At 39.3% G+C, this 24,423-nt stretch overlaps 3 protein-coding genes across 4 annotated transcripts; all 3 read right to left on the reverse strand.

Moving 5' to 3' along the window:
- Positions 1-2,059: 2,059 nt before the first annotated feature.
- LOC116266012 (putative invertase inhibitor) lies at positions 2,060-3,206 on the reverse strand. The gene has a single exon (XM_031647053.2). The coding sequence runs from the start codon at positions 2,861-2,863 to the stop codon at positions 2,303-2,305; it is 561 nt and encodes a 186-aa protein (XP_031502913.1). The 5' UTR covers positions 2,864-3,206; the 3' UTR covers positions 2,060-2,302.
- An 8,721-nt stretch (positions 3,207-11,927) lies between these two features.
- On the reverse strand, positions 11,928-15,667 carry LOC116265733 (uncharacterized). Of its 2 annotated transcripts, none has more exons than XM_031646568.2 (3): positions 15,308-15,667; positions 12,452-15,076; positions 11,928-12,147 (listed from the first exon to the last, which is right to left on the reverse strand). In XM_031646568.2, exons 1-3 carry the CDS (start codon positions 15,416-15,418, stop codon positions 12,076-12,078), a joined length of 2,808 nt encoding a protein of 935 aa, XP_031502428.1. In that variant the 5' UTR covers positions 15,419-15,667; the 3' UTR covers positions 11,928-12,075. The 2 variants fall into 2 exon arrangements, with proteins under 2 accessions (XP_031502428.1, XP_031502427.1); XM_031646567.2 differs by having other exon boundaries at positions 12,446-15,076; positions 15,308-15,665.
- A 4,620-nt stretch (positions 15,668-20,287) lies between these two features.
- LOC116265735 (serine/arginine-rich splicing factor SC35-like) lies at positions 20,288-23,403 on the reverse strand. Its single transcript, XM_031646569.2, has 8 exons — positions 23,153-23,403; positions 22,952-23,030; positions 22,769-22,848; positions 22,593-22,659; positions 21,383-21,454; positions 21,023-21,253; positions 20,761-20,917; positions 20,288-20,668 (listed from the first exon to the last, which is right to left on the reverse strand). Exons 1-8 carry the CDS (start codon positions 23,226-23,228, stop codon positions 20,660-20,662), a joined length of 771 nt encoding a protein of 256 aa, XP_031502429.1. The 5' UTR covers positions 23,229-23,403; the 3' UTR covers positions 20,288-20,659.
- Positions 23,404-24,423: the final 1,020 nt, after the last annotated feature.

Raw genomic sequence — 24,423 nt, forward strand, 5'->3', positions numbered from 1 at the left:
GTCATTTTATAAAAAAATGTTCACAAAGTTAGCCTCAGCCTAGTTTAGAAATCCCATGCAAAGGGATAGGGATCGATTTGTCAATTGCTCTCAGAGAAAAGACCCCTAACTAGAAGTAGACCGTAAAGAATAAAAATATGAAATTACACAAAGTTGTACCTTGTCCTAATACCTAATAAATATACAGCCATGTGGCTTCAATTTGATGTGATATGAGCTTAGTATGCACAGCAATCATGTTCTTTTCCATGGAGAGGACCTTCAACAGCTTACCGCATAAATGGGTTGGGAATTTATTCGTAGCATTTCCATATCTTTATGATCCTACTAAAGCAAATGTACCATACATAAATGAATGTCATGTCATGTAACAGTATATCAGATGCTTGGCATATTTGCTTTGTACAAAATCAATGTTAATAGTACCGGTGCACATCGTACGTGTATCGGCCCCCCTCACCAAAACAAGTCAGATCGAAGAAAAGTATGGAAATCCGTGTTTGGGTCGCATCCAACTCTTCGAAATTTCGGGATATTTGGATTTGAGTTCATACCAGGATCCCATTTTTTTAAAGTTGAATTCAGATCCCTTAGCATTAGATCCAACAACATTTATATGTAGCCTGTTTGATCGGTCATCGGATTCGACCTGGTTCAGATTCATTTACGAATCCACATACAAATCTGATGACAAATAGCAATCAGCGGACCCGAAGTTGTTTACCCGGTCTGATAAACACGGATTTTTGGATGGATCGGTAATTGAGTAAAGTCATCCCTTGTTCTGAACTCGAGAGTTTGTCCCTATGTCCCTACTAATTCGATATCAATTTCCCCACATTCCATCTTAGTAACCATAAATTTAAGTGTGATGTGATATATCCATTCAAAACCATGACGTGACCTCCAATTTCTTCTAAGGCAACATTAATTGTTGGTGTGCCCACAAAAGTTCAGTCATCACTTCCATTCTCATGGAAGGATGTTATCCATCATGATTGCAAAAGTTAGATACACAAGCAAATTTAATGATATCTTATTTTAACATCGCTTCAAAAGTTAAGCGTATAATAGTAAAATATATTACTCCCAAATCAATACTGGGACTTTGCCAAAATTAAAAATTTTAAGCGTGTAATTGTAAAATATTCTGATATGGGTATTATGGGACTTTAGCATGATTGAATTAGAGAGGAAAAAAGGAGGTCACATCACTGAAATTGAGTAGTTGAAGTACCTTTTCCTCTAATGAATAAGCAGGTGCGTCCCAAGCTTCCTATAGTAGTCACAATACATCTCTTCTCCAGTGACAATGCCTATGAAATCTAGCACTAAAATTGAGTAATGGGTTTCTTCCCCCACATGATCATGAACAAAATTTTACTTCTTATCATTTTCAAAATGTTTAGTTTGACCCTCGCATATATATATACTCGCATATATATATATATATATAATTAGAATCTAAAATTTTATCACTAAAAACATTCAATGAATTAGTAGTAGCGTGATTTACGATAGTTTTAATGACAAACTTTTAAATTTTAACCATTAGTCAACTATCAAGTGCACGCAGACACACATAAACCAGAAAGAGAGAGAGAGAGAGGAATAGTTGATAGTTCGTAATCGATTAGGTCAGCGACAATAACTAGGCCACTCAAAATCGATTGTTGAAGCACTTTATATAAATATAATCTTAAGAATCTTTTGACGAGAATCAGTCATTTTGTGAGTTTAACATGCTTCTACAGCAATAAAAAAAAAATGACGGCTCTTAAGACTTCAATTTTTTAATAGTGTAAAAACCAATGGTTTCTTTAAAAACAACTTGAATTAAAACATATTCTATATTGAATTAGTATTTATAAACGCATCATAGTATTAATATGTTTTTTAAAATATTTTCTTTCAAAAATGTAAGAGGTCTAGTTAGTTTCTGTTTATATATATCCAAATCTTTTCTTCCTTGACTTATGCTTTGTTTTAAACATTTGATCATCTCCGGGCAATTCAAACAATTACGATCGCAAATAACACAACAATTTTGTAACGGCTGTTATTAAATAAAGAAGCCTTTCATTGTTTATTTTATAATCCTTCTGAATACAGACGAAATGACAAAGATCAAAAAAATATAGTAAGAAGAACTAATGACAGAGAAGAATATTGTGTATGTCACGAAAGGCACACACGATTAAGATAACATCGAGACCATCCAGACCATCAACAGAAGCAGAAATTTTGAAGGGGAAGATGCCCATCCGCAGACTAATATCATCGCTCCTAACAGATGTAAGAACTATGGTTCAGCTATGAGTTTGAGGATGGCGAGTGTAAGACTCCCGATGTTCATCAGATTCTGGTTCTGCTTGGTCAAAGGGGAAGCTCCTCCATTTCCGTCTGTGAACCCCGTCTCGCACGTGTCTACGTTGGTCATGGCGGCCGATATATCCACGTTGACGTCGTCGTACCGCTTAGCCCCCAAATTCTCGATGCCGGACTTGAACGAATCGATGCTGCTCGAGTACAACTCATTGCAGTCTTTCAGGCACGCCTTGGTGTAAGGATCAGTCTTCTGCTTGAGCAGTTTGGAGATGTATGACAGCGTAGACGTTGCGTTCTTGACGCCCATTTCCATGGCAATAACGTCCAAGCCAGTGAGATTTGCATGGCTGCTCCTGTTGTCTGCCTGCAGCGTGGTCAAGCAGAAGCTGTAGTCAAGTGTTTGGTTGCAAGTCTTCTTTATGAACTCAATTCCCTCCTCACCATTAACATGCACCGAGGAAGCGGAAAAGAACGCCAAGAAAAATAAAATGCACATGATGGCAGGAGAATAACTGACAGTGGACATGTTTGGCATGTATATATCTGAAGGTCTGAACCAATGTCGACTATATTCCTATGTTGGCACTCAAAGTCTTTTAGCTGTAAACAGCTTAAAGAGGAAGAAGAAGGAGAAAGTATTGATAGCACTTGGCAGTTGGATTTCAGGCTATCTTCGCAGGTCTAAGACTTAAACGAGCAGAAGAAGAAGAAGGAGAAGACAATTGGTATGGTGAATGGTGATGTTGGTTTTTGGCAGATGGAATCCAGGCTACGTTTCTCTGTGTTCGCAGAACTAGGGCAAGAAGAATAAGAAGAAGAAGACAATGGACTTGGTTATGTTGGCGTTTGGCAGTTGGATTTGAGGCCAAATTTAGTGGGAGATGACATAGCACGACGCATGAAGGGCGTATTTATAACGAGTGGCAAGAGAAGAAGAAACGAAATGGAACTCGGATGAGATCAGCTGCGTGTCTAATCGAAACTGACCTCCAATTAAACTGAGATAAGTTGTTTTTGTCCAGCGTGTTCCAGAGAGCATCGGCATGTGTGTATCGACGTGAATCCAAAATCAAGAACAGTGAACATTTTCTTAAGAGTATAATTCCCATGCATTTCTTTGTTTGGAATCTCTAAATTAAGACCGTTTCTACCATCTAGATCGCGAAGTGTGTGTTTTGAGCTTAATTTGAAAACCTTACTGATTGGTCACATTACATGAGAGGTCTACATTGCGTGTGCATGCATATTCAAATTCCTTGGATAGTCTACAACGTTGTTATATATATATAAATAATTTGGATAAAACCAAACACAGGAATAAAAACCAAACCCTTTAATTTTGATTTTTAAAGTGTTTCTTTTTTTTTTCTTTTGGCAATCTAACCTTATTGATATGATCTTTAGAATGAGTTGATCCAAAACTTATACTAAGTTGATCATTTGTTAGACTTTAATGGTGTTTTTATAATAAGAAGAAATGAACAACCCCCATGGCATGATAATAAAAAAAATCAAACATTTTTTATTAAAACAACTTGAAACAAAGCACGCTTTATATCAAAATAGTCTTTATAGATATATTAAGATGTTTAGATTGTATTTAAAATAGTTTTTGACAAAAAAATAAATGGGTTTGGTTTTTATCCCTGACTTAAATGTTTGGTGTTTACCAACTTCTATATATATATTTATTTACATTTATATGTTAGATATAAGGAACAGTTTCATCACCTTTTTATCTTTATTTTTAGTTTCAATTATCGATTTAAAATAAAAATCAAATACTGAGATTGGTCTTTATCCTTCTAGCATATATACATATAGTTTTGCCAATGTGATGCTTTGCTTTTAAAAGGAAAACATGATACGTATAAAACATGGCTTTTCCTAAATGAAGGTTCATATGAAAGTCTACTTAAGTTATCTGGTCAGGTCCGAAAGCGCACCTCGATTGTTAAACGATCACTTCTATGTGTCCTCGTTTTTTTTTTTTTTTTTTCCTTCCCTGTTTGTATTAGAAACTTTTTCTATTCTCAAAGATTTTGCCGTAGGGATCACTTCATCGACATCCTTAACAAACTCACACTTCTAAAAAGGAAAAAAAAATGGATCTTTCTCAATAATGGCAATAACACTTTTGAACTAAGAGACCCGAGCGCAGTGATTTAATCAACAGCCATCAACCTACTGGTCGGCTCATAGTTGTACTTACTTCATTGAATCGAACATTGTCTAGTTAGAACAAGTATATGCCAGCTTAGACCGTGTTTGATCCATTAAAATGCGCTTGATAACATTAACATTCTATCCTTGCACCACATGTTCTTGTAACACATGCTTTACAAGCAAATAAGATAGTTTGAAAAGCACCATCCATAAGCAACACTATATATTTTTTGGAAACAAGAACATGTTGTTGTTAGAATATGTGTTTTAAGAACAGCATATGCTCCAAGAACGCCTTGTTTTTCTTGCGAGACTCTCTTTCAAAAATCTTGACTTGTTTTAAAGCAACCAGACGTACAAATCAAAATAACTACCCAATACAACCGAACACCTCTTATCGATTTCTAAGTGAGCTTTCAAAATTACTTAGCAAAATAAAGAAAGGAAAATTCTAAAAATGCACGCAAATATTCCATTAAAGAATTCTTTGCTTCGTAGTCTTCTCCCGGTTTGATACGCTTATTCAAAAATAAGTGAAACGCTGCCGTGAGGGTGACTAGTATTCTTAGTCTTCCATCCAATTCTGTTGGTCATGAGCATCTTATATATATATATATATATATATATATATATAACTGGAATATGCTACATACTTATATGCTAAACTGGTATATGCTAAACAGATAATAAGAAATAATCTCAACTATGATTTTTTTTAGATTGGTAGTTGACAAACAAAAAACATGAACTAATACAAGACGACAAAAATGTTCTTCGTCATTTCTCTTAACAATCTATTTAAAAGGCTGAGATTGTTTCTTTAATTGTTTAACATCTACCCTTTTTTTCCCTTATATTATGTTTTTCTCTTTTTTATATATATATGTGTGTGTGCGCGCGCGCACGCACCGTTGTTTCTTACAACCACATAAAAGTGTATTCGTTGCAATTAGTCAGTGCGAAGAATCCATGACGTCATACTGAATGCATCCAAGAGATAACTTCCTCCAAAGGTTTACAACGTTGCGTACTCATTTATTTGAATCAGAACAGTGGGAAAGGCTCTCCACCCACCTGCAACTCTTTCCCGTGGAGTAAATGGGGAAAGTAATAATGAAAAAGGAAGAGAAAAGGAAACTCCATTAACAGTATTCTGTTTCCCTTGCTTTCTCTGGTTTGGAAGAGAAAAGGAACAAAAAAGTACCAAAGCAAAGTTTCCTGTAGAAATTCACCGGGAATGATAATGAAAACGACGGCGATGACGACGATACATAGCTTTGAAAAAGAAGAAGAAAAGTTTCGGTTGATGACCATGAGTTTTCCTTCTTGAAACTTGCTATGTAAATGATGATGAAATTGAAAACGACTACTGATAAGATTAATTAGCTTCGATGATGATGGCGGCTGTATCTAGTGATGGTGGCGGTTCTTACACCATGTATTGGTCCTGGGGACTGCAGGAGAAGGAGAATTGACTTTGTTATATGATGATGATCGTGACCCAACATAAAGAAAAAACTGTGGTGGTGGTCGGTTTGTGTTAGCTACACCAATTGTCCAATTCTCACTGAATCAGAACTTGATTACGCCATTGTTGCTTGCAGCCATGGATTAAGATGAGGCAATTTTCAAGCACAGACGGATGAATCCACTGTGGCGTGGTCTTTAATGGCGTGCACAGGTTGGTCTCTGCGAACATCGGAAGCTCATGTGTGGTCTGACGGATGACAGAAGCAAGCACGAGCCATACGGGAATCTGCAAGGAATGCACGAAACATTCAATTGCGGGCTCTTTTGATGGGTTTAATTCGTCTGCATGGGAAAAGAAAACACGGACTTCATTCACCATTAATGCTGCCAATTTATTTTCAAAGAAGTTTTGAATTGCCAATTTAAGAATTGCCTGTTTATTATGTTTTAAACATCTCAATCATTTGATGGTAGATCTCAGTTAACTTGCCCATAAGGAGAAAAACATGATCCAATCATGCTCATTCACTGATCAGGATGTAAACAGTTTCTAGTTGTATATAGTTAGAAGTGTGTTTTGATTTGGATCCATACTGCTTTTGTAAGATCTGATGTTTAGATGGAATCAGTTACATGGATTTAGATTCAATCATGGGGCTGCATACCAAATCTGAATTCCATTAGTAATCAAATCCAAATTTTGGTGCCAAACCTGGCTAGATTGATTTGAAACCAGATGAGGAATCGGATATATCCACACATTTCCTTCCTTATCTTGGGTTCCTATGAAAGTGACGGTTGTTGGGACTACGAAAAGCAGATGCAAACAAAACGGAGCTTTCATGGCATAAGACATACCTGAAGAATCGGTGGTTGATACACCTGCACGGTTTCTTCCCTCAAGTCATTAAGCTTAAGCTTCTGCACCGGGTCGGACCGCCACCGGGTATCCGGCCCCACTAGCAGAAAAAATATCCGGTGGGCTCATAATTTACTAGGTCATCTTGGTGGGCCCTATAAATTCTTTTAATATTTATTTTATTAATTTATATATATATATAATATTTTATTACAAATAATTATATTTATATATTATTTTATATTAAAATATATTTTTTAATTTAATCTAATTGAACTCGGGTTTCAATGATCGGACTCAACCTAAGTTTCGGGTGTCGGGCATAGCATGGGCTTGGGTATCGGGTGTTGGGCCGGGTTGGCCCGATGCCCAAGCTTATCAGCCATCACCAAATGATGATACACAAACACAATGTGACAAGGCTTGAAAGGAAACCGTCTTACCTAAGGTGGTGAAATCTTCGGTGTGTCCCTCTCATCATGGGACACTCTATATTTATATGCGATCAAGTCCATTTAATGATATGTTTTTGTATTGATGTAAGCTATGTCACATGGCTGCGGGTACGATACCGGTGCGGACATAGCAATTTTCAAATTTTTTGAAAATGCAGATACAATTAATTTTATATTCTCAAAAATGATAAAATAAAAAAAAAAAACTAAAACTAATAGTTCACTTTTACAAAACATGTACACAAAGCCTCCATTTACACAAAAACACACACACAAATGTTCACAGATTACACACGAAGATGACTACAGAGCCCAAAAGTTTTGCAATCGGTATCCTTCTTACTTTCATTGCAAATCTCGGTTGGATTAAAACAAATGGCAGCAATGTGTTGAAGATGTTAAGCACAGCCATATACACTTTAAAGAGAACATCCCCAAATCGAAAAAAAAAAAAAAAACAAAAAAAAAAAAAAAAAAAACAAAAACAAATCAAGAACATGAAACCTTAGTTTTTAATATCGAAAAGAGAAAAAAAACATGTGACCTAACTGTCGCCGGTCGTCACCGTGGTTCGCCGGATGTCGTCGCCGTTGCCCGCCATAGCTGCCGATCTACTCTGCGTCCCCGGTGAAGTGGGAGAGGCTGAGAGCTCGTCGGTGAAGTGGGGAGAGGTAAGTGGGACATAATACCCGTTTGTTTTGTTGGGTTTGGATCTGGTCTGACTCAGACCCGATCCAAACGTATCCATGTCCAAATTCCCGTATCGGAGTATAAACACGGGTACGTGGGCCACATACAGGTATCCGTGTGTCCTAGGATGTAGGACTATTCTGATGGATGGGTCTAAATACAATACAGCCCCATAAAATGCTGAGCAATATTAGGAGGCTGAGGAGGAGTTGTTAAGGGTAAGGTTCATATCTGACCCAGCAGCTCATGAATATAGCCAACATTTCGAAGCTTGTATGTGCTTTTAGTCTATGTTCTCTAGTTATTACGATATATTTGTACAAGATTTATCATTTTGGACTTCTATGCATCAATAAATAGGTCTGACTTCTAAGAGAATAAAAAATGAGGTCTGCAAGTGATGAAGGGGGGAGAGTTCCACCGCCCGGTAGAGTGTCGAAGCACCCAGCCAACCTTTTGTCTCCCTAAAGACCGTTTGGCACCAATAACATATTGTTAATATTCAGTAAACCTGTGCAAAAATTTAACGCAAATCTATGAACTACGTTAAAAGGTTTCATGATTGGGGGAGATTCATAGAATTGAACAATAACAATTTGTTATTGGTACCAAACGACCTTTTAAGATAGAATGCCTAAATAGTTGGGTCTGAATTTAACAAAGCCTGCAAGTTGAAGAAGATTAAGAGTTCAAATACATACTAGCTCCTTTAGTCAAAACCTGGCTTTTTCACAAAAAAAAAAAACTAAAATTTTACATAGTTTTGTAAACTTATCTTTATATAATTTTACAGAGTTCATAGGCATGATTTATAACTGATCTGGTATAAGATACTTGTTAAAATTGATGGCTTTCATTCATGCTTGGTTGTGATCTTAAGTAACCAAAACAAATTCAATAGGGGACTAAGTTTATGGCATTGAAGTGCCTTAACCCACCCTTAAAGCGTGCGCATCAGTTTAGTGTGTATGGAACTTCAGATTCCAATGTTGAACCAACTCTAGTACCACCTTTGTTCTCTCTCTTTTTCTCTCCCTCTCTTTGGTGGCGTTCAATTAAGGACACACCTATATGGTCGACCCCCCACACTAGCTTGTGTGAATGGTATTTTGGCCATTAAAAAAAAAAATTTGACTTTTTAAAAAAATTAGACAGAAACTTATTGTTCCTGATTTCCTTTTTTGGCCTTGATAGGAAGGGGCTTTGCTTTTTACAAGCCAGGGACTTTCTGGTCATTTGTGAGCCGAACATGCACTATGACCCAACATATAACCTGTTTCTTCCCCTCCACTTCCCACTATATTTCAGTTTCCAATGTTACACAAGCGTTTCTTTTTTCTTCATGTAGCAATTTCAACTATGTAAAAACAATTTTTTTCTGCTGAACAAATTCAAAAGGAAACCGATACTTAAACCCTCTTGGCAACCATAAAAGCCCCTTGCATTTACCTCATCAGCTCCAAACAGTAAATGGGTAATTGCTCATTTGAACTGATTCACGCACGACAGCCACAGCTCACTCTCGCCTGCCAAGCCTTTCTCAGATCTAGGCAGTACTGGTTTCATGCCTAAGAGACACTGGCTTATATAAGATGCTTTAGTTGCATTACTACCAATATTGTTGGGAGGAAAGATTTTAACAGCAAAATTACAGTGAATGTTCTTGGATTTGTGAATACAGTTTCAGCACTAGCCCGAACTGCAAATCTCTTTCAGATTGAGGATTGCCGGTGACTAAAGCCACAGATCTGATTCTCTTGATTTTCTTGGCATGTGTCTGATCTTTCTCTTTTGGTGGAGTACCAATGGTTTCAAAAGAATTTAGTGAATACGTCAAGGAAAACTGTTGAAATTGTGAGATGGTCATCCAGCTTTCTCAACTTGTCAAGAATTTTATTGTTGGACGCATCTGATTCATTTGATTTTCCAGTACTTCATCTTTGATGGTGCAGAATTTTCATTAAGATTCTGGGATGGACACAATGTCTACTGTAAATTTTCTTTCAGTCCGTTCCTGGAGATAGTCCCACATTTACGGCACTTGCACATCTTCCTCGCGTATTAAAAAGAGCCATTCTACCTGCTTTAAGGTTCGCCGACCTCGTCCCTTGCTTTCCCAGACCTACAAATGAAATGAACATTTTGCAAGTTTGCATTTTTAAAGACAGTAAAAAGCTTTAGCTGGAATGGTTGTATTAAAGACAGTAAAAAGCTTTAGCTGGAATGGTTGTATTAAAGACAGTAAAAAGCTTTAGCTGGAATGCTTGTAAAAAATTTGTCGGGAAGTCAGTCCTCCATTTATAATTTATAGCATCAAACTGATTCTTTCAATCACGATTGACTCGTCGACATTCAAGTGTGTATAAAGGAGATAATCTCTGAAACTGGAAGAGATATGGGCCTCCTGAATGCATGTCCTTCGATGGCATTGCCCTGCCATCTCTGTCATAAAAGACTGGTACAAGCTAAAACTACAGTTTGGTGTGCAGAGCTTACTGCTATCTTAGTGGAAGAGCAGAGAAGAATTACTAATTTCAGGAGAAAGAGAAAAATCACTAATTTAAAAGAAAGAAGCACAGGTTCAAATTTGGCTCGACCATTTACTGAATTTAACCTAGTTTGCGTATTATCTGACCAGCTTGTGAATTGGAAAATGTAGCAACAAATCCAGAAATTTTGGCATATTCAAGTAAGGCAACTGTAATTAAGAAAAAACTCTGTCCAAGTAATCAGGATTGTCTTGTACTCTGCACTAGTCATATTATCATGTTAAGATTGAGGTTATTCACAAATAAGCAAAACACAGTTCGAGGTTTAATTATTTGCATCACTGTTACTTATAATCAAGTTCCAGTTTTCACAGTCATGTTTCAGGATAAGAATCATAACTGATTTTCATATATAGATGCACATTTTACTGTTGTATACATCTGTAAAGCACTTGACTCAAACGTGAAATACTAATTCTTTTTCTCTTTTTTTTGAAGAAATAAAATTTCTAATGTTTTGTAGGCTAAAACTTACCTCCAAATTTAGTTCGTCAAAGTCTCATCTCCATCCAAATAGAGTGATGCAGTGGTTGAACTGATATGACGCTACTAAAATTTGAATCAACTTGTACCGTTAGATAATAGATACTGTCCTAGCCCAACTAAAATGGAAATTCAAAAATTGTGTAGAGAGGTTATGTCCAAATTCAGCCTGCAGTTAAAGTAATTGCCATTTCCAAAACGTGTCATTCCTTCTTAACGGTGCTAGTTGTGTCATTTCATAGATAGAGATTCACTCCAGATGACAATTTGCTACGCTATGTTTGGATGGAAGGAAAGAGAGGAAAAAGAATGGATGGAAGAACGGAAGAAAAAGGGAAGGAACTTCCATTTTTTTCCCTCTCAATCTCTTCATTTTCTGAGGGCTTGAAATTACATTAAGAAAAGCTTTCATTTCCTTTGCACCCAAACACAGTTATTTTCTCTCCTTTCTTTTCCCTCTATTTATTTAGTCATCTAAACATAAAAAGAGAGGCCTGTCTTTCCATTCCTTTCTCTTCCCTCTCCCTCCCCATCCAAACAGGCTGGTAAAGTGGATTGTTTACTTGATGATAAGGTGATGATTTAAACAATGCCTGGTAACAACATTCTGTAAATATATCAGCCGAATTAGATATTGGGGAAATTGATAATCATCAAGGATCTAATTATTGCAGGACTTAGTGCTAAAAGTACTGTGTAAGCGAATTGTGTATACGTTACCCAACATGCAACATGAACTACAGGATATTTTGTAATCTTATGAGCTAGATTCCGTATTCTTCATACAATTGCCGTAATCACATGCTAATTAATGGATGTGCTTCATTGCTCAGACAAGAAAAATGAGGAAAGCAATAAACAGAGGAAACAACTCTGATCGCAAGCTGTTTGCCCCCTTCTCCAAAAGAAAAACAGGACAAAGGGAAATTTGCTTTCAAATGGCCTTTTTATTGAACAAAGTTCCATCAGAACAGATCCACGAAACTAGCAGTTTCAAGTAACTGTAGTGACTGACAAGCTACGACCAAGAAACATGACAAAAAAATGAAAACAGCTTCTTTGCTTCATCTTCAAATCACGCTATCTCGCTATTTTCATTGCCAAGGCAATTCGCAGACAGTGTCTCAAGGGGAGTCCTTTCACTCATCTGCACAGAAACCAATAAAAAAGGAAAATCAGGTATGCATATGGAATATAAACTTCTATTTGTACTTTTCACTACTAAAAAGGCTAACTGGTAGTATAGTTTAGAAAATCATGAAATTAGTTCACATGGCTTGAAGATAAGCCTACGACAAACCAAAATGCATTAGTTCTTTTGACGTATATGCCAAATCCTACAGTTAATTGTTCATGAAATTGATCATACACAACTAAATGGAAGAACCAAGAAAAAATTGAAAAAATCCAAGAACGATCAAGCAAAAAGTGAGGGCAAAGTTTACCTGAACCTTGTTTTTTATTCCTTCCTTCACCATTATCCGAAGCTTTCTCAGGCTGAAATTCTTAAATTCAGCCAAACCAACATTTTTCTCATTCAACCTCTGATCAGCAACAATATTTTCGTCGTTCATCAACTTATTCTCCTTATCCACACAAGCCTCGGCACTCGTAAACATCTGGATTCGGCCTAAAGTCTTTCCCTTGCCAACACTGCTTCTGCTTTTTCCTGACTTTCGCACCATTGAAAATTCAGAACCACGAGATGCAGCAGACCATGAACCAAACGAAGGGCTCTTCTCATTTGCCTCTTCAATCTGCAGGCATGCGGCTGAAACTTCATCAGGGACTGCTGTAGTAGTGGCGGTCAGATCAACAGCTAGAGAATCGTGGTGTGTGTTTTCAGAATGCACTTCTTGTAGGCGCCTTAGTGCATCAGCAGGAAATTGGAGAGATTTGTCAGCGACAGGTACCACAAAAAATTCAGGACCAGAGGACGCAATCGCCAGAGAAGCAGGAATGGGAGATGCAGCAGACCATGAACCAAGCGAAGCGCTCTTCTCATTTATCTCTTCAATTTGTTGGAGTTCATCCAGAAATCCATCAGGGATCACTGCTGCAGAAGTGGCGATCAGCTCACCAACAGGAGCGTCATGAGGTAGGTCTGCAGAAGGTACCTCCCATGCCTGCAGCGATGCAGTCCCAAGAAACTGGAGAAATTCGTCTGCGGCAGGAATATTGTCAGAGTCCTTGCCAGGGGACAAAGGTTCACCTGGGAGAAGTACGGGGTTGAGGGTTGCCTCTTGGGCAATAAAACCCTCAACTGCTTCCAATGCATCTTCTGGAAGCAGTTTTTCCTTTTCAAGATTGGCTAGCCCCACGGCTGTCTGGTCGACCACTTGGGCTTCGTCTGGAACCTCAACGGACAACATAATAGCATCAGTAGATGCTTCATAGCTTGTCACTGCAGTTCCAGGAAACTGGACAACTTCTTCGGTGGCAGGAATATTGTCAGAGTCCTTGCCAGGGGACAAAAGTTCACCTGGGAGAAGTACGGGGTTGAGGCTTGCCTCTTGGGCAATAAAACCCTCAACTGCTTCAAATGCATCTTCTGGAAGAAGTTTTTCCTTTTCAAGATTGGCTAGCCCCTCGGCTGTCTGGTCGACAACTTGGGTTTCGTCTGGAACCTCAACGGACAACATAATAGTAGCATCAGTAGATGCTTCATAGCTTGTCACTGCAGTTCCAGGAAACTGGGTAACTTCTTCGGTGGCAGGAAGATTGTCAGAGTCTTCGTCAGAGGGCAAAGGTTCACCTACATTATTCTCAGGTTCTGAAGATAGGAGAAGTACGGGGTCGAGGCTCGCCTCTTGGGCGATACAACCGTCACCTGCTTCCACATCTGCTTGTTGCAGTTTTTCCTTTACAATATCGCCTAGCGTTCCAGTTGTCTGGTCGCCAACTTGGGCTTCGTCTGAAACCTCAACGGACAACATAACAGCATCAGTAGATGCTCCGTGAGTTGTAAGTGCAACTTGGTCAGCTTCAGAAGATGGCAATTCACCATGAACACCCATGAGAGATGGGAATGGAGCATTACATTCTTCTCCATTAATACAACTTAGGTCGGAGTCAGGACCGAGAGAAGCAGAGACATCATCAATGATGACCTTCTCTGTCTCATCTGCTGAGGCCTCTTGCTGAGGAAAAGAAGTTTCGGTGGCTGCGGGGATTTCATGAGTCTTTTCATCAGAGCATAGAGGAACACCTGCATCAATAAGACACTCCCCAACACCTCCAACGTTCTGATCACTCTGCTTCAGCAGTGCGGCGGTTTCATTGACGCCAGGAACTTGTGTCATGGTTTGGACGGATGGTTCTCCTTTGTACTCCTCGGAGACTGGCGCAGGTGTTTTCACCAGTTGAAGAGAGATTTTACGAATGCTGTCTTCTATTGAAGAGGCTTCGTGAATGGTTACAGAGGGCTCACCTGACAGTTCTTCAGATATTTCTTGAGCAGGTTCGCCCACAGCATCTGGTTGTTTCGTACCTCTCTCATCAATGAATTTCCTCTCCAGATTTTGTTCCAACTGTTTGGCCTCCGAATCTTGACTCTTCCCTCTCAATCTTGATGACCGCCTTGTGCAGATGGTGGAAGAGAGAGAAAGGGTTCTCATTTTGTCGATAACTTCCTTCTCTCCTTTCGTCTCCTCTTGCCCTGCTCCTTCCCGAAGTGTTTGTTGCCGGGCAGAAACCCTGGTGGGTCTTCTCCGGCTGTTCGGGACCAAAGGTACGGCGGCCTTCGCTGGAGTGATGAGTTCCTCTGCAATCTCGATCTTCTCCGTTTGCCTTCTGGCAGACGACCTCGTCATGATCCTGCGGCCGCTGGGAGCCACAGAGCGCGATGCCTCCTCCACATTCTCTATCCCTCCTGCGGCCGGCGACTTCAGGTCTTCTTCTTCTTCTGCTTTCTCTGATTCACGCTTCGATCGCGTCGTCCGAACCATGGTTCGAGTGGACGTTCTGAGGGGCGTCCTACGGCAGGAAGTTGTGACCGACGCTGGCGAATTCAGGCCTGTGTTCCCCAAGATCACCTCATCGCAGATACGAATTTCTGTTGCGGAATCTTGCTCTATCTGTTAGGTAGCAAAAGAAATTGAAAAAGAAAACACACACCGGGCCAACATCAGAAAGAGGAAAATTGTTCAGAAACCAGATGTCGATGATTCCCTTGGTTCAGGAAGACAGAACTTCAGCTGAACAGCCTAACATGACGAGCGAGCCTTCCGGGTTCGCAGCCCATCTAGGAAGATTGCAAGAACACGAAAATGACATCTTTCAAGAGGTTCCTGGAAAGAGATACTTACGTTGAGGGACTGCAGAGCGTCGGCCATTGTGGCGTTGGACGTGTTGGCCCGAATCCCATGCTTCTTGCACAGCGCCTGCAGTTCCTTCCTGGAGAGGCTGTGATAGTCCATCGGAACCAGACGGCAAAAACTCTTCGTAAGAAACAAAACCCTATGGAGAGAAGGAGGCGGAGGTGGCTGAGCTACGCGGACAGGAGAAAGATCGCATTTATAGGAGAAAGACAGAGGTGGCTTCGCCTCTGAAGACTCCTCTGGTTTTTCGACCGTTAGAAGGCCCCGCCTCCAACCCTAGACGCCCTGATTTTTGAATTCTGGCTCGGGTCCTCTTGCCTTGCCACGTGGCACATTTTTGAATTTCACTGACGATGGAGGCAACGGTTGCCTTGCCTATTTTATGGACCAGGTAAGATGAGTTGCCAACCGAGAGACCATACCCTCTTATTTGGGGCAAAAGAAAAGCATGTTTTAGTGACGAGTCCTCGTGTTATGAAGGAAAAAAAAAAGATTTACTTTGCATTTTTAGTCTTACAATTTGTTGCCAAATTTTCCAATCACTCACATTTTTAGGTAATCAAGTTTTTATTGCATTTTGCAGCATATGATATTGCAAAAAATGGGACCAGGGAAAAGGGAGTGTGGGTTTCGGCCTTTGGCTGCAGAAAATATTTTGATTCCTGCCAATATGCTGACTTTGGTGTGAGCAAGAGTCCGAGCAGCTTGCACTTTGGATAAAATAATTGTGTTGGAAATCAGATTCATTTTGGACCAACTGCTGTAAAAAACGGTTAAATATGTGAAATCTAAAATAGACTGCAGCCTAAAATTAACGCATCTAATTCATTGAAGTGCTTGCTATCACATCTCATAATAGGTCCCGAAACAAGCTCTATGAACTTTGTAGAGATGATGGATACATAAAGGCCAATAGTCTCTCTTAAAGATGATCCACCACTCACACACTTACAAAAAAGAAAAGGAAAGAAAAAACCATCCGAGATGTGAGCCGCCCATATCTTATTAATTCCTGCAACACCCATAAGCCCTCCTACTCTTAAATATGAATCATACGAGACCCACAGTTTGAAACTTTTAGGTGTGGCCTGAGCCAGTGAGCCAAACCCGCTCGTCAAAAGCCTTTAAGCTATGTCCACAATTTTGAATATCTTTTTTCAAAGTAGAGTTGCAGATGGTTCGCAGGCGTTTCAGATCTGAGATGCCTTGTGGCTTAAATATTATCAAATTCGGTGCCGCAAAATGAAAAGACAAAATACAATATCAAATTCAGATGCTAAGCGTTGACATCCTTAGTTGAACATTCCCTAGACAAGACGTGGGCTTAACCATCTCACAGCTACAGCCTCAAGGTCCACTCTGCAGATCGAAAGCAACCGAACCGAGTTGGTAGTAGTAAGCTCAGGGATCACAACTGTGATTGAGGAAGATGGCAGGCACACACAGCATTTACTTTCAAAAGAGGCACCTCAAATGAGCTGCAAGTGTTTATTTGTGTCGCCTGTGATTTTTCTTCTGTTTTTATCAAGAGCGTGGCCTTCCACGCTCCGTTCAGCAGCAAAATCGACCGTGTGCATGGCAAGAATTTGCATGAGCACTTTCTTTCTACTGCGAGTTCAAACCCAGCTTGGCTGGAGTCCGTTGCTCATTGAAGGATATTAAGCTCACAACTGCATCATGTATGCCGCTAAGTAGCAGCTCTCTGGATTGCTGGTGCAAGCATTTGTACCAGCACTATAGAAAAGACTCGACTTCAGACCGTTCAAGAAGACACCGCCAAAATGCTAACACGAATCCTGTTTAGAAAAAAGCTTGCATCATATAAACTAGGGGCAGGTTTACTGTCGCTCCCAAACATGAACAACAAGCACCTATGCCCTTTAGAGGCCATCTGATTGGGAAACATAACGCCTGCTCCACTAGTTTCCAGGGGTGGAGATGGATCAGCTGGAACTGGACCACATAAAAGTGTACAGGAACAAAGACACCCTACCAGCGGAAGAATGCTAGGGTTCCTGGAACACCAGCATTCTCCGCCATCAAACGAGCTGTTAACCCGCATAACATAGACAAGAACTGAATGAACTTCAATTTGCCATTCGAAAAGATGTTTCCTATTTGCAGTACGCAAAGGTTAATGCATAAAATGCAGTAGTATCAGAAGCAGCGAAGGACCTGTCCGAAACTGTACTTAAATCTAACAAATTCATCAACTGAAAAAAAAGAAACCATTTAGAACCATTGGGGAAGAGAAGATTAGATAAGCATAAGACATTCCCACCTTCAACACTAGAGGGTTTTAAGACCATGAAAAGAGAGTCAACTCCTGCTGGAAGCACCAAAATGGAATTCCCTTCCTCCCCACTTGAAAGGGGATTGAGAGCTCATACTGCCTTCGACCAATAGCTACTACTACTAAGTATTACCAGAATAACAGCTCATACTGCATTTGACTAATAACTACTAGCTAAAAATACCATGTCTGTCGTCCAATTACATTTTGTAAACCCCTTTGAGAAAGAGCATAAATCACAAAAATGAAACACCAGTTTGGGTGAAAATTCTCTTGAAGGTAAAATGGAGAGATCGTACAGAAAATGGCATTAGAGATCCCTCATTCAACCTACCACGAAGCATGTAACTAACGAGCACAGCGGGAACAAACTAGTTCTCTACATATGATCACATAACTACTACTACCTAAGTATTACCAGAATAACGGCTCATACTGCATTTGACTAATAACTACTAGCTAAAATTACCATGTCCGTCGCCCAATTACATTTTTTAAACCCATTGAGAAACAGCATAAATCACAAAAAATGAAAGACCAGCTTGGGTGAAATTTTTCCCTTGAAAGTAAAATGGAGCGATCATACAGAAAATGGCGCTAAAGATCCCTTATTCAACCTACCACGAAGCATGTAACTAACAAGCACAGCGGGGGCAAACTAGTTCTCTACATATGATCACATGATGGTCATTCAGTTCTGCCACATTGCAAAATCTTCATGCTACACAAACCAAGACTCATCGCAGGGTGCAATGACATAACAACCCTCGCATCACCAAAAGTTGCTTAGTCCTCTTCATTCTATTTGGACACCTAGTTGCCATTCAATAAGAGGCAGTACAGACAGGATGATGTATTAAAATGCTCAATAATACGAAATTCTATCAAGACCGTCTTCACCCTCCAACCAAAGTCCACATTGTGCACGTGATCAGCTAAGAAACAATAACCTACTAAAATAAAACTCCCTTCTAGAGAGATGGCGTGTCTTGCAGAAAAATAAGTGCTATTACAAAAGCAACAAGAACACTTATGCCAAGTTTGACTGCAGTTAACCAAACAACGGCATTATAAAGAGTCCCCTGATCCAGGTTGTCCATCTGTCAAAGTTCATAAACATCGAAAGCTCTTGCACATGGCACATATGCTAGCAAATATCCTGAATTTTATATAGCTTGACCGACAGCGGCTGTCTACACAGTCAATTAACACAAGCCTTTGTACTTTGCTCCCTATGTCCTCTCGGGTTCCAGAAATCCAAAGTTGGTACTAAAGAAAATAGTAACAGTAAGAATTAACAATTAAAACAAAAAGTATTTCTTAAAAGTGGTGTAACACTTTTAAAGACTATATTATTTTGAAACGTTACAAAAAAAAAAAAGGAATGCTCCTACATGCACCTATCATACAAAAAAGCCCATGCGATGGAGCCTTCACATTTAAAAATCCAGCTGAAAACTGGAGGCAGTACAATGCACGCAATACTGCATTACCAATGACCGATATGGTTTCTCTAACTTCAAACATGTTTCGTCACTTTTGTTTCAAATGTCATAAATAAATGGTGCTTTTCTTTCTCATCAAAGAAAACAAGGTACTGTTTACTGTAATGGCATTGATGTGTAAAACACGAGTAACCAATCCATCTTTGTAAATAGCATACTAATACCATTGGAAGGCCACAAGAAATGCAATATCAGGAATTATTAAGACAAAAAAATGAAAAACAAAGAGCACCATCACATAATATGAAGGACGACCAGCTACGAATTCTCCACTGTCCGAAACCCATGTGTCATGAGACAAGGCAAGACCAGATCCAGCAATAAGTTAAAACCTATTCAACCATTTTCATAATCTTCTGCTCTAACTATGGAGGTTGATTGTAGAATTACACCCCTGACATCCAACAATAAACAATCTCCTAAAATTGTAGAATTACACCCTGAGACCAACACGAAACAACTCCTAAAATGACGGAAATGAGTTATATGACGTAATATAAAGAATGTACCCTAAATCTATTACAATGTTTTAAAAATATGCCCCAAAATAAACTACCACAGACATGAAACTCACTTTTCCCCAAAATCAGCAATTGTTAAGCTCTGCAATTTCACAAGTTTCAGGTGTTTTCCCCATCATCCGGATCATATACAGGTCCAATCGTACAATCACCCCACCAAATAATTCCACATGCCAATTGTCATGCCAGTTGATCATCATCATATTACTATTCAGTCTTTGTACTTGATAAGATTACCATAGCCCAACAAAAGCATCAAGCAACCGCTACAAGGTTGACTGTCACAAAAAAGCAGAGATCAAGAAAAGGAACATCATTGTGACTATAAACAAGTGCACCTCCATGTTCAGTTTAAAGTACCAATATTGTACTCACAGTCTCACACACCTATATGTGGAGCTCGGCTCGCTAATTATTGTGATCAGCAAGGTCATACAAAGCATGAGATGCTTATCCAACTTCAGCAGCAAGCAGAAGATGCATCAACTAGGATTTCAACACAGTTCAGACAAGAGGAAGAACTTATTGCTGCTTGCTACAATCTTGATCATCACAGCTACTACTGTGCTTTCACGACCAAATCACTATGAAAGTGAAGGACATGAAACATCACCAATGTAACAGCCAATTAGAACATAAAAAGCTGCCATGAATAAGAAAAGTAGCATTCACCAACTTCCTTTAACACATAGCCTAGTCAATTCCACCAACAGAAGTACTTTTGGAATAGAAACAAGACTTACAGACTAAAAGCATTTTCAGCCTACAACTATTTCCAAATCTCCAACTGCAAAAGTTTGCTGATAGTTGTTGACACCAAGCAGTCAAAAACTAGAGTTTCACGATGATACTTCTGATGCAAAGACAAATTTCACAGGCTACAGAAATCAGGTAACTTCGTCCACATTGTTTCAGCCTCATCAAAATGCACAAACATAAACCAAGCAGTAGACGAGACATAGACTCATCAAAAAAGTTTGAAACTTCCACCGAGATATATGATTATGTGGCCCATGGCTGCTCAATAGTCCTGCAAGTAATAAACACATTAAAAATAAAATATAGTCACTATCATGTGCAACACATAACGGGTATGGCAGCAATTCTCAATGCAACACTTACAGATGCTGGTGACCTTCCATTTGGACTTCTTCCAGCAGGACTGGCAGAAGGAGATCTTTTATCTGGGCTCCGCTTGGAAGGGCTCACATTACGGCTTGGAGGACTCTTACTGCGAGATGGGCTTCTTCGAGGGCTAGGACTTCGACGAGGAGAGGGACTGAAACATGGTAATAACAAAAGATTGACAACATTGGTTAACATTTTAGATGTTATAAGAGGATATTTGTTCTAATTTGTGGATCTTGTTGAGAAGAGAAGAAACCTAGCATAAGAGCCACTTCTGCTCCGTGGTTCATCAGTAATCTTCCCTTTATCTCGTCCCCTGTGATAATCAGGGCTCAGACTTCTGCTTTTGCTTCGGTGACGAGAGCTCCTTTCCCTTCCACGGTCCCGGTCCCGATGACGATCAAATTTTTCAACACTGCGGCTGCGACTTCGCCTTCTATGATCTCTATCGCGGTAGTCGTCACGATGACGGTGGTCATCACGGTATCTACACAAATAGAAGGGTATTCCATAGGTCTTAAAGTAAGCCATGTAAAAAGGAGAAACTTGCATCAAAGGGGTTCCATTTCTCGAAATAGGAGGGAAAATATGAGAACAGAAAATAAAGTAACTGCACCTGGGTTTCGGACTGTAGCTTCTGGATCTGCCTCTTGACTTCGGGACAAATTCAACTATCCTCCCTTTATGTCTGAGAAGGGGGGAAAAGAGAGGGAGAGGAAAGGAATCAACGACTGTAAACTAGGCAGAAGATGCTATTATCCACAAACTGCAGCAAACATGTTTAAGTTTAAGACCCAGATAAGTGTGAATAAAATAAGAAATTCAAGATAATATGAAATATCTATGGATAATGCAATTTAAAAGAAATTTTTTTAAGAAAAATTTGGGAATTAATATGATCCATAAGTCAAGCACAACCAAACACTTATCGACAAAGCAACAGACTCCAAATAAATTAGGACATGAAATGATGCAAACGCCAGTTCCTTATTTATTTCTTGCCAGTCCTTCATGCTGCCACAGCCATCTTCAGGCAAAAGCTCTCTTAATTTGAAAAGAAGAAGCTGGCTTAAAAGGAAAATAAGCCAGAGGATGGAAATCAGTATGACTTGTTTCAGCATATAAGTTTTATTATTCCTTTGTTTTCACGTTTTTACAATTTTGACTACTACTCCCTCTGACAGAATAATCAGTAACCAGTCATTACTACACCTGTCTTAAATATCAAAGGCTTCAACGAAGCAGGATACACTTCAATTATATTTTTTGAATAAAATAGAACCGCCTCAATGTAAAGCACTGCTTCCGTTTAACACTTCAAAAAGGCTATCAAAGGGATACTTGAAGCAAAAGCATGTCTTCCAAAGACTTGTAGGCGCATATACACTTAAAGCTACAGTAGAACATAAGGAACCACTGAGTCGCTTGCACGGCGTCTAGCAATCAGTCAAACCAACAGCCAAGGAAAAGGCTTTTCGGCAAAATTACCATCTTACTGAAAAAACCATGGGGACCTCTGACTCGAAACTTGTTGAGTCTATATCGTCTAAACGCGAATAAAAAAAAAACAAACAAACATTTCAGTGACGATAGAACCTTAACTCCTAACAGTCAGTGACAAAAAAATAGAAAAAGGCATAACTAATCAGAAGAAGATAGTGCATAAGAAAGGCCTGCGATATAAAGCCTGAAAGAGTCAACATATTCAAGAACCACTAAGCAATCCATTCAAACGGTAGAAACGACGATAAATCTACTTTTCTATTTGTTCTTTTTGTGTATGCAATAAAAAATCAACTGAACAGTAAAGGTGCAAAAGTACCGACATGCGCTCTGCATTCGGGCCGTATTTCGCGAACTGCACCATGATTTCTCTGCCATCCACGGTCCTCCCTACGGCATTCGAGAATATGGGCAGGGGAATAAGATACCATCAAACGGCAACAGTCGCTCCTACCGTCTACTTAAGGATATGAAAAGGGGCAGGCCGAAATGAAAGTACCATCGAGACGGTCGACCGCCATCTGCGCCTCGTCCGCATATTTGTACCTTACGAACGCAAAGCCTCGCGATTCCCCTGTCCTGGAAATCAAAGACGCCATCAGAAATCGACACACACACACACACACACACACACAGAGAGAGAGAGAGAGAGAGAGAGAGAGAGAGAGAGCTGGTGTGGTACCTCTTGTCCCTGGGGATGAAGATATCGACAACCTTACCATAGCGGTCGAACAAGGGGAACAAGTCATCGGCCGTTGTTCCTGTGCCAATCACCACCGTTATCATCAAACCAATGTCAACACCAACGAGAACTTAGGAAAACAGAACAGAAGCACCATTTTCCTTTTCCAAGAAACACACACAGAAAAAAGAGGGGTATTACGGAAGGTGATGTTGAGAACGAGCAGAGAGTAAGTGTCCTTAATATCAGGAGGTCCCGATCTCCCGAAGTGAGACATCTCTTCTTCCTCCTCCCCCCTTCTTCCTTCTCCCGCCTCGTTTCTTCTTCCTTCTCCCGCCTCGTTTCTTCTTCCTTCTTCCGCCTCCTTACTCACCGCGAGGGCACCACCCCGAGCAAATGCGCGCCGGCTATGAAAAGCGAGAGAAAACGGATGATAAATCTTTGAGCGGCCTTTGCCCTCTGGTGCGTTTTAATTTCCACTTTTGATGGATGAGGTTCTCGGTCCAAAACGGTTCGGCCCCTCTTCCCATTATTTCCGGCTCCTATATCTAGATTAAGGAAAAATTGGGTTTCCCCTTACAAGGTACGCCGCTACCAACCGACTCAAAGCGTTAGTGAAAGAAGACATGATTTGTCAATCATGAGCAGCAAATGTGAAATTTAGCATAAATTAATCTATATATATATAGTGAATGGAACCAACTAATTAAAACAATTTATCTACAATAAATAAATAATTAAACGAAAAAAGACTACAACAAAAAATACTTATCACCTTTTTCTATTTATTTATTTTTTTAACATTCCATTATATTGGATCAAATGATCCTAGTTATAAAGTGATGATTCTAAAAAACTAAAGTTACCATTCAATTTATATATATATATATATATATATATATATATATATATATATATATATATATATATATATATATATATATTAGCATCATAATAATTATTTGTCTTAATTTTTCTTTTAACTCCACTAAAACTTTGAATTTTAGGGCATGTTTGAAATTCTAAAAAATTATTGTTAGGCCTTTATACAAATTTTAAAAATATTATTTGGCCACCTTAACAATACCATTTGGATACCATTTTTCTTCATCTCACTCTTAGGTCTTGTTTGATGCACAACAAGAATTTAACGTGGTAAATTTACCATGAAAAAGAATGCTGAAAAAAAATACATAGCGAAATTTTATCCTGGTCATGTGTGATTGCAGAGAAGTTTTTTTGCAAGGTAAAATTAATTGTGTTTGGTGCACATGATAGTTTTTTGCACGGTAAAATTAACCGTGTTTGGTGCACAGGGTAAAAAATATGAGACTTTTTCCCAGACCGCTAGAAGTTGCTGTTTTTTTTTGTGCTCCTCCAATTTCACGTGGGTAGAAATTGGAAGATGATATAAAACAAATAATTGGTTAAACAACAATCCAATTTCAAGTGGCTCCTCCAATTTCACGTGG

Source organism: Nymphaea colorata, chromosome 12, assembly GCF_008831285.2.
Source record: "Nymphaea colorata isolate Beijing-Zhang1983 chromosome 12, ASM883128v2, whole genome shotgun sequence".
NCBI classification, from domain to species: domain Eukaryota; kingdom Viridiplantae; phylum Streptophyta; class Magnoliopsida; order Nymphaeales; family Nymphaeaceae; genus Nymphaea; species Nymphaea colorata.

Bases quoted from the DNA above. Each gene is read 5' to 3' on its own strand.
- LOC116266012 (XM_031647053.2), bottom strand. From the start codon at position 2,863: ATGCCAAACATGTCCACTGTCAGTTATTCTCCTGCCATCATGTGCATT.
- LOC116265733 (XM_031646567.2), bottom strand. From the start codon at position 15,418: ATGGACTATCACAGCCTCTCCAGGAAGGAACTGCAGGCGCTGTGCAAG. The intron at 15,077-15,307 runs GTAAGTATCTCT...GCTACCTAACAG, and splicing joins ACGCTCTGCAGTCCCTCAAC to ATAGAGCAAGATTCCGCAAC. The intron at 12,148-12,445 runs GTAAACTTTGCC...GTTTCTGTGCAG, and splicing joins GAATAAAAAACAAGGTTCAG to ATGAGTGAAAGGACTCCCCT.
- LOC116265735 (XM_031646569.2), bottom strand. From the start codon at position 23,228: ATGTCTCACTTCGGGAGATCGGGACCTCCTGATATTAAGGACACTTAC. The intron at 22,849-22,951 runs GTACCACACCAG...TTTGATTTCCAG, and splicing joins TTCATCCCCAGGGACAAGAG to GACAGGGGAATCGCGAGGCT. The intron at 21,254-21,382 runs GTGCAGTTACTT...CTATTTGTGTAG, and splicing joins AGCTACAGTCCGAAACCCAG to ATACCGTGATGACCACCGTC.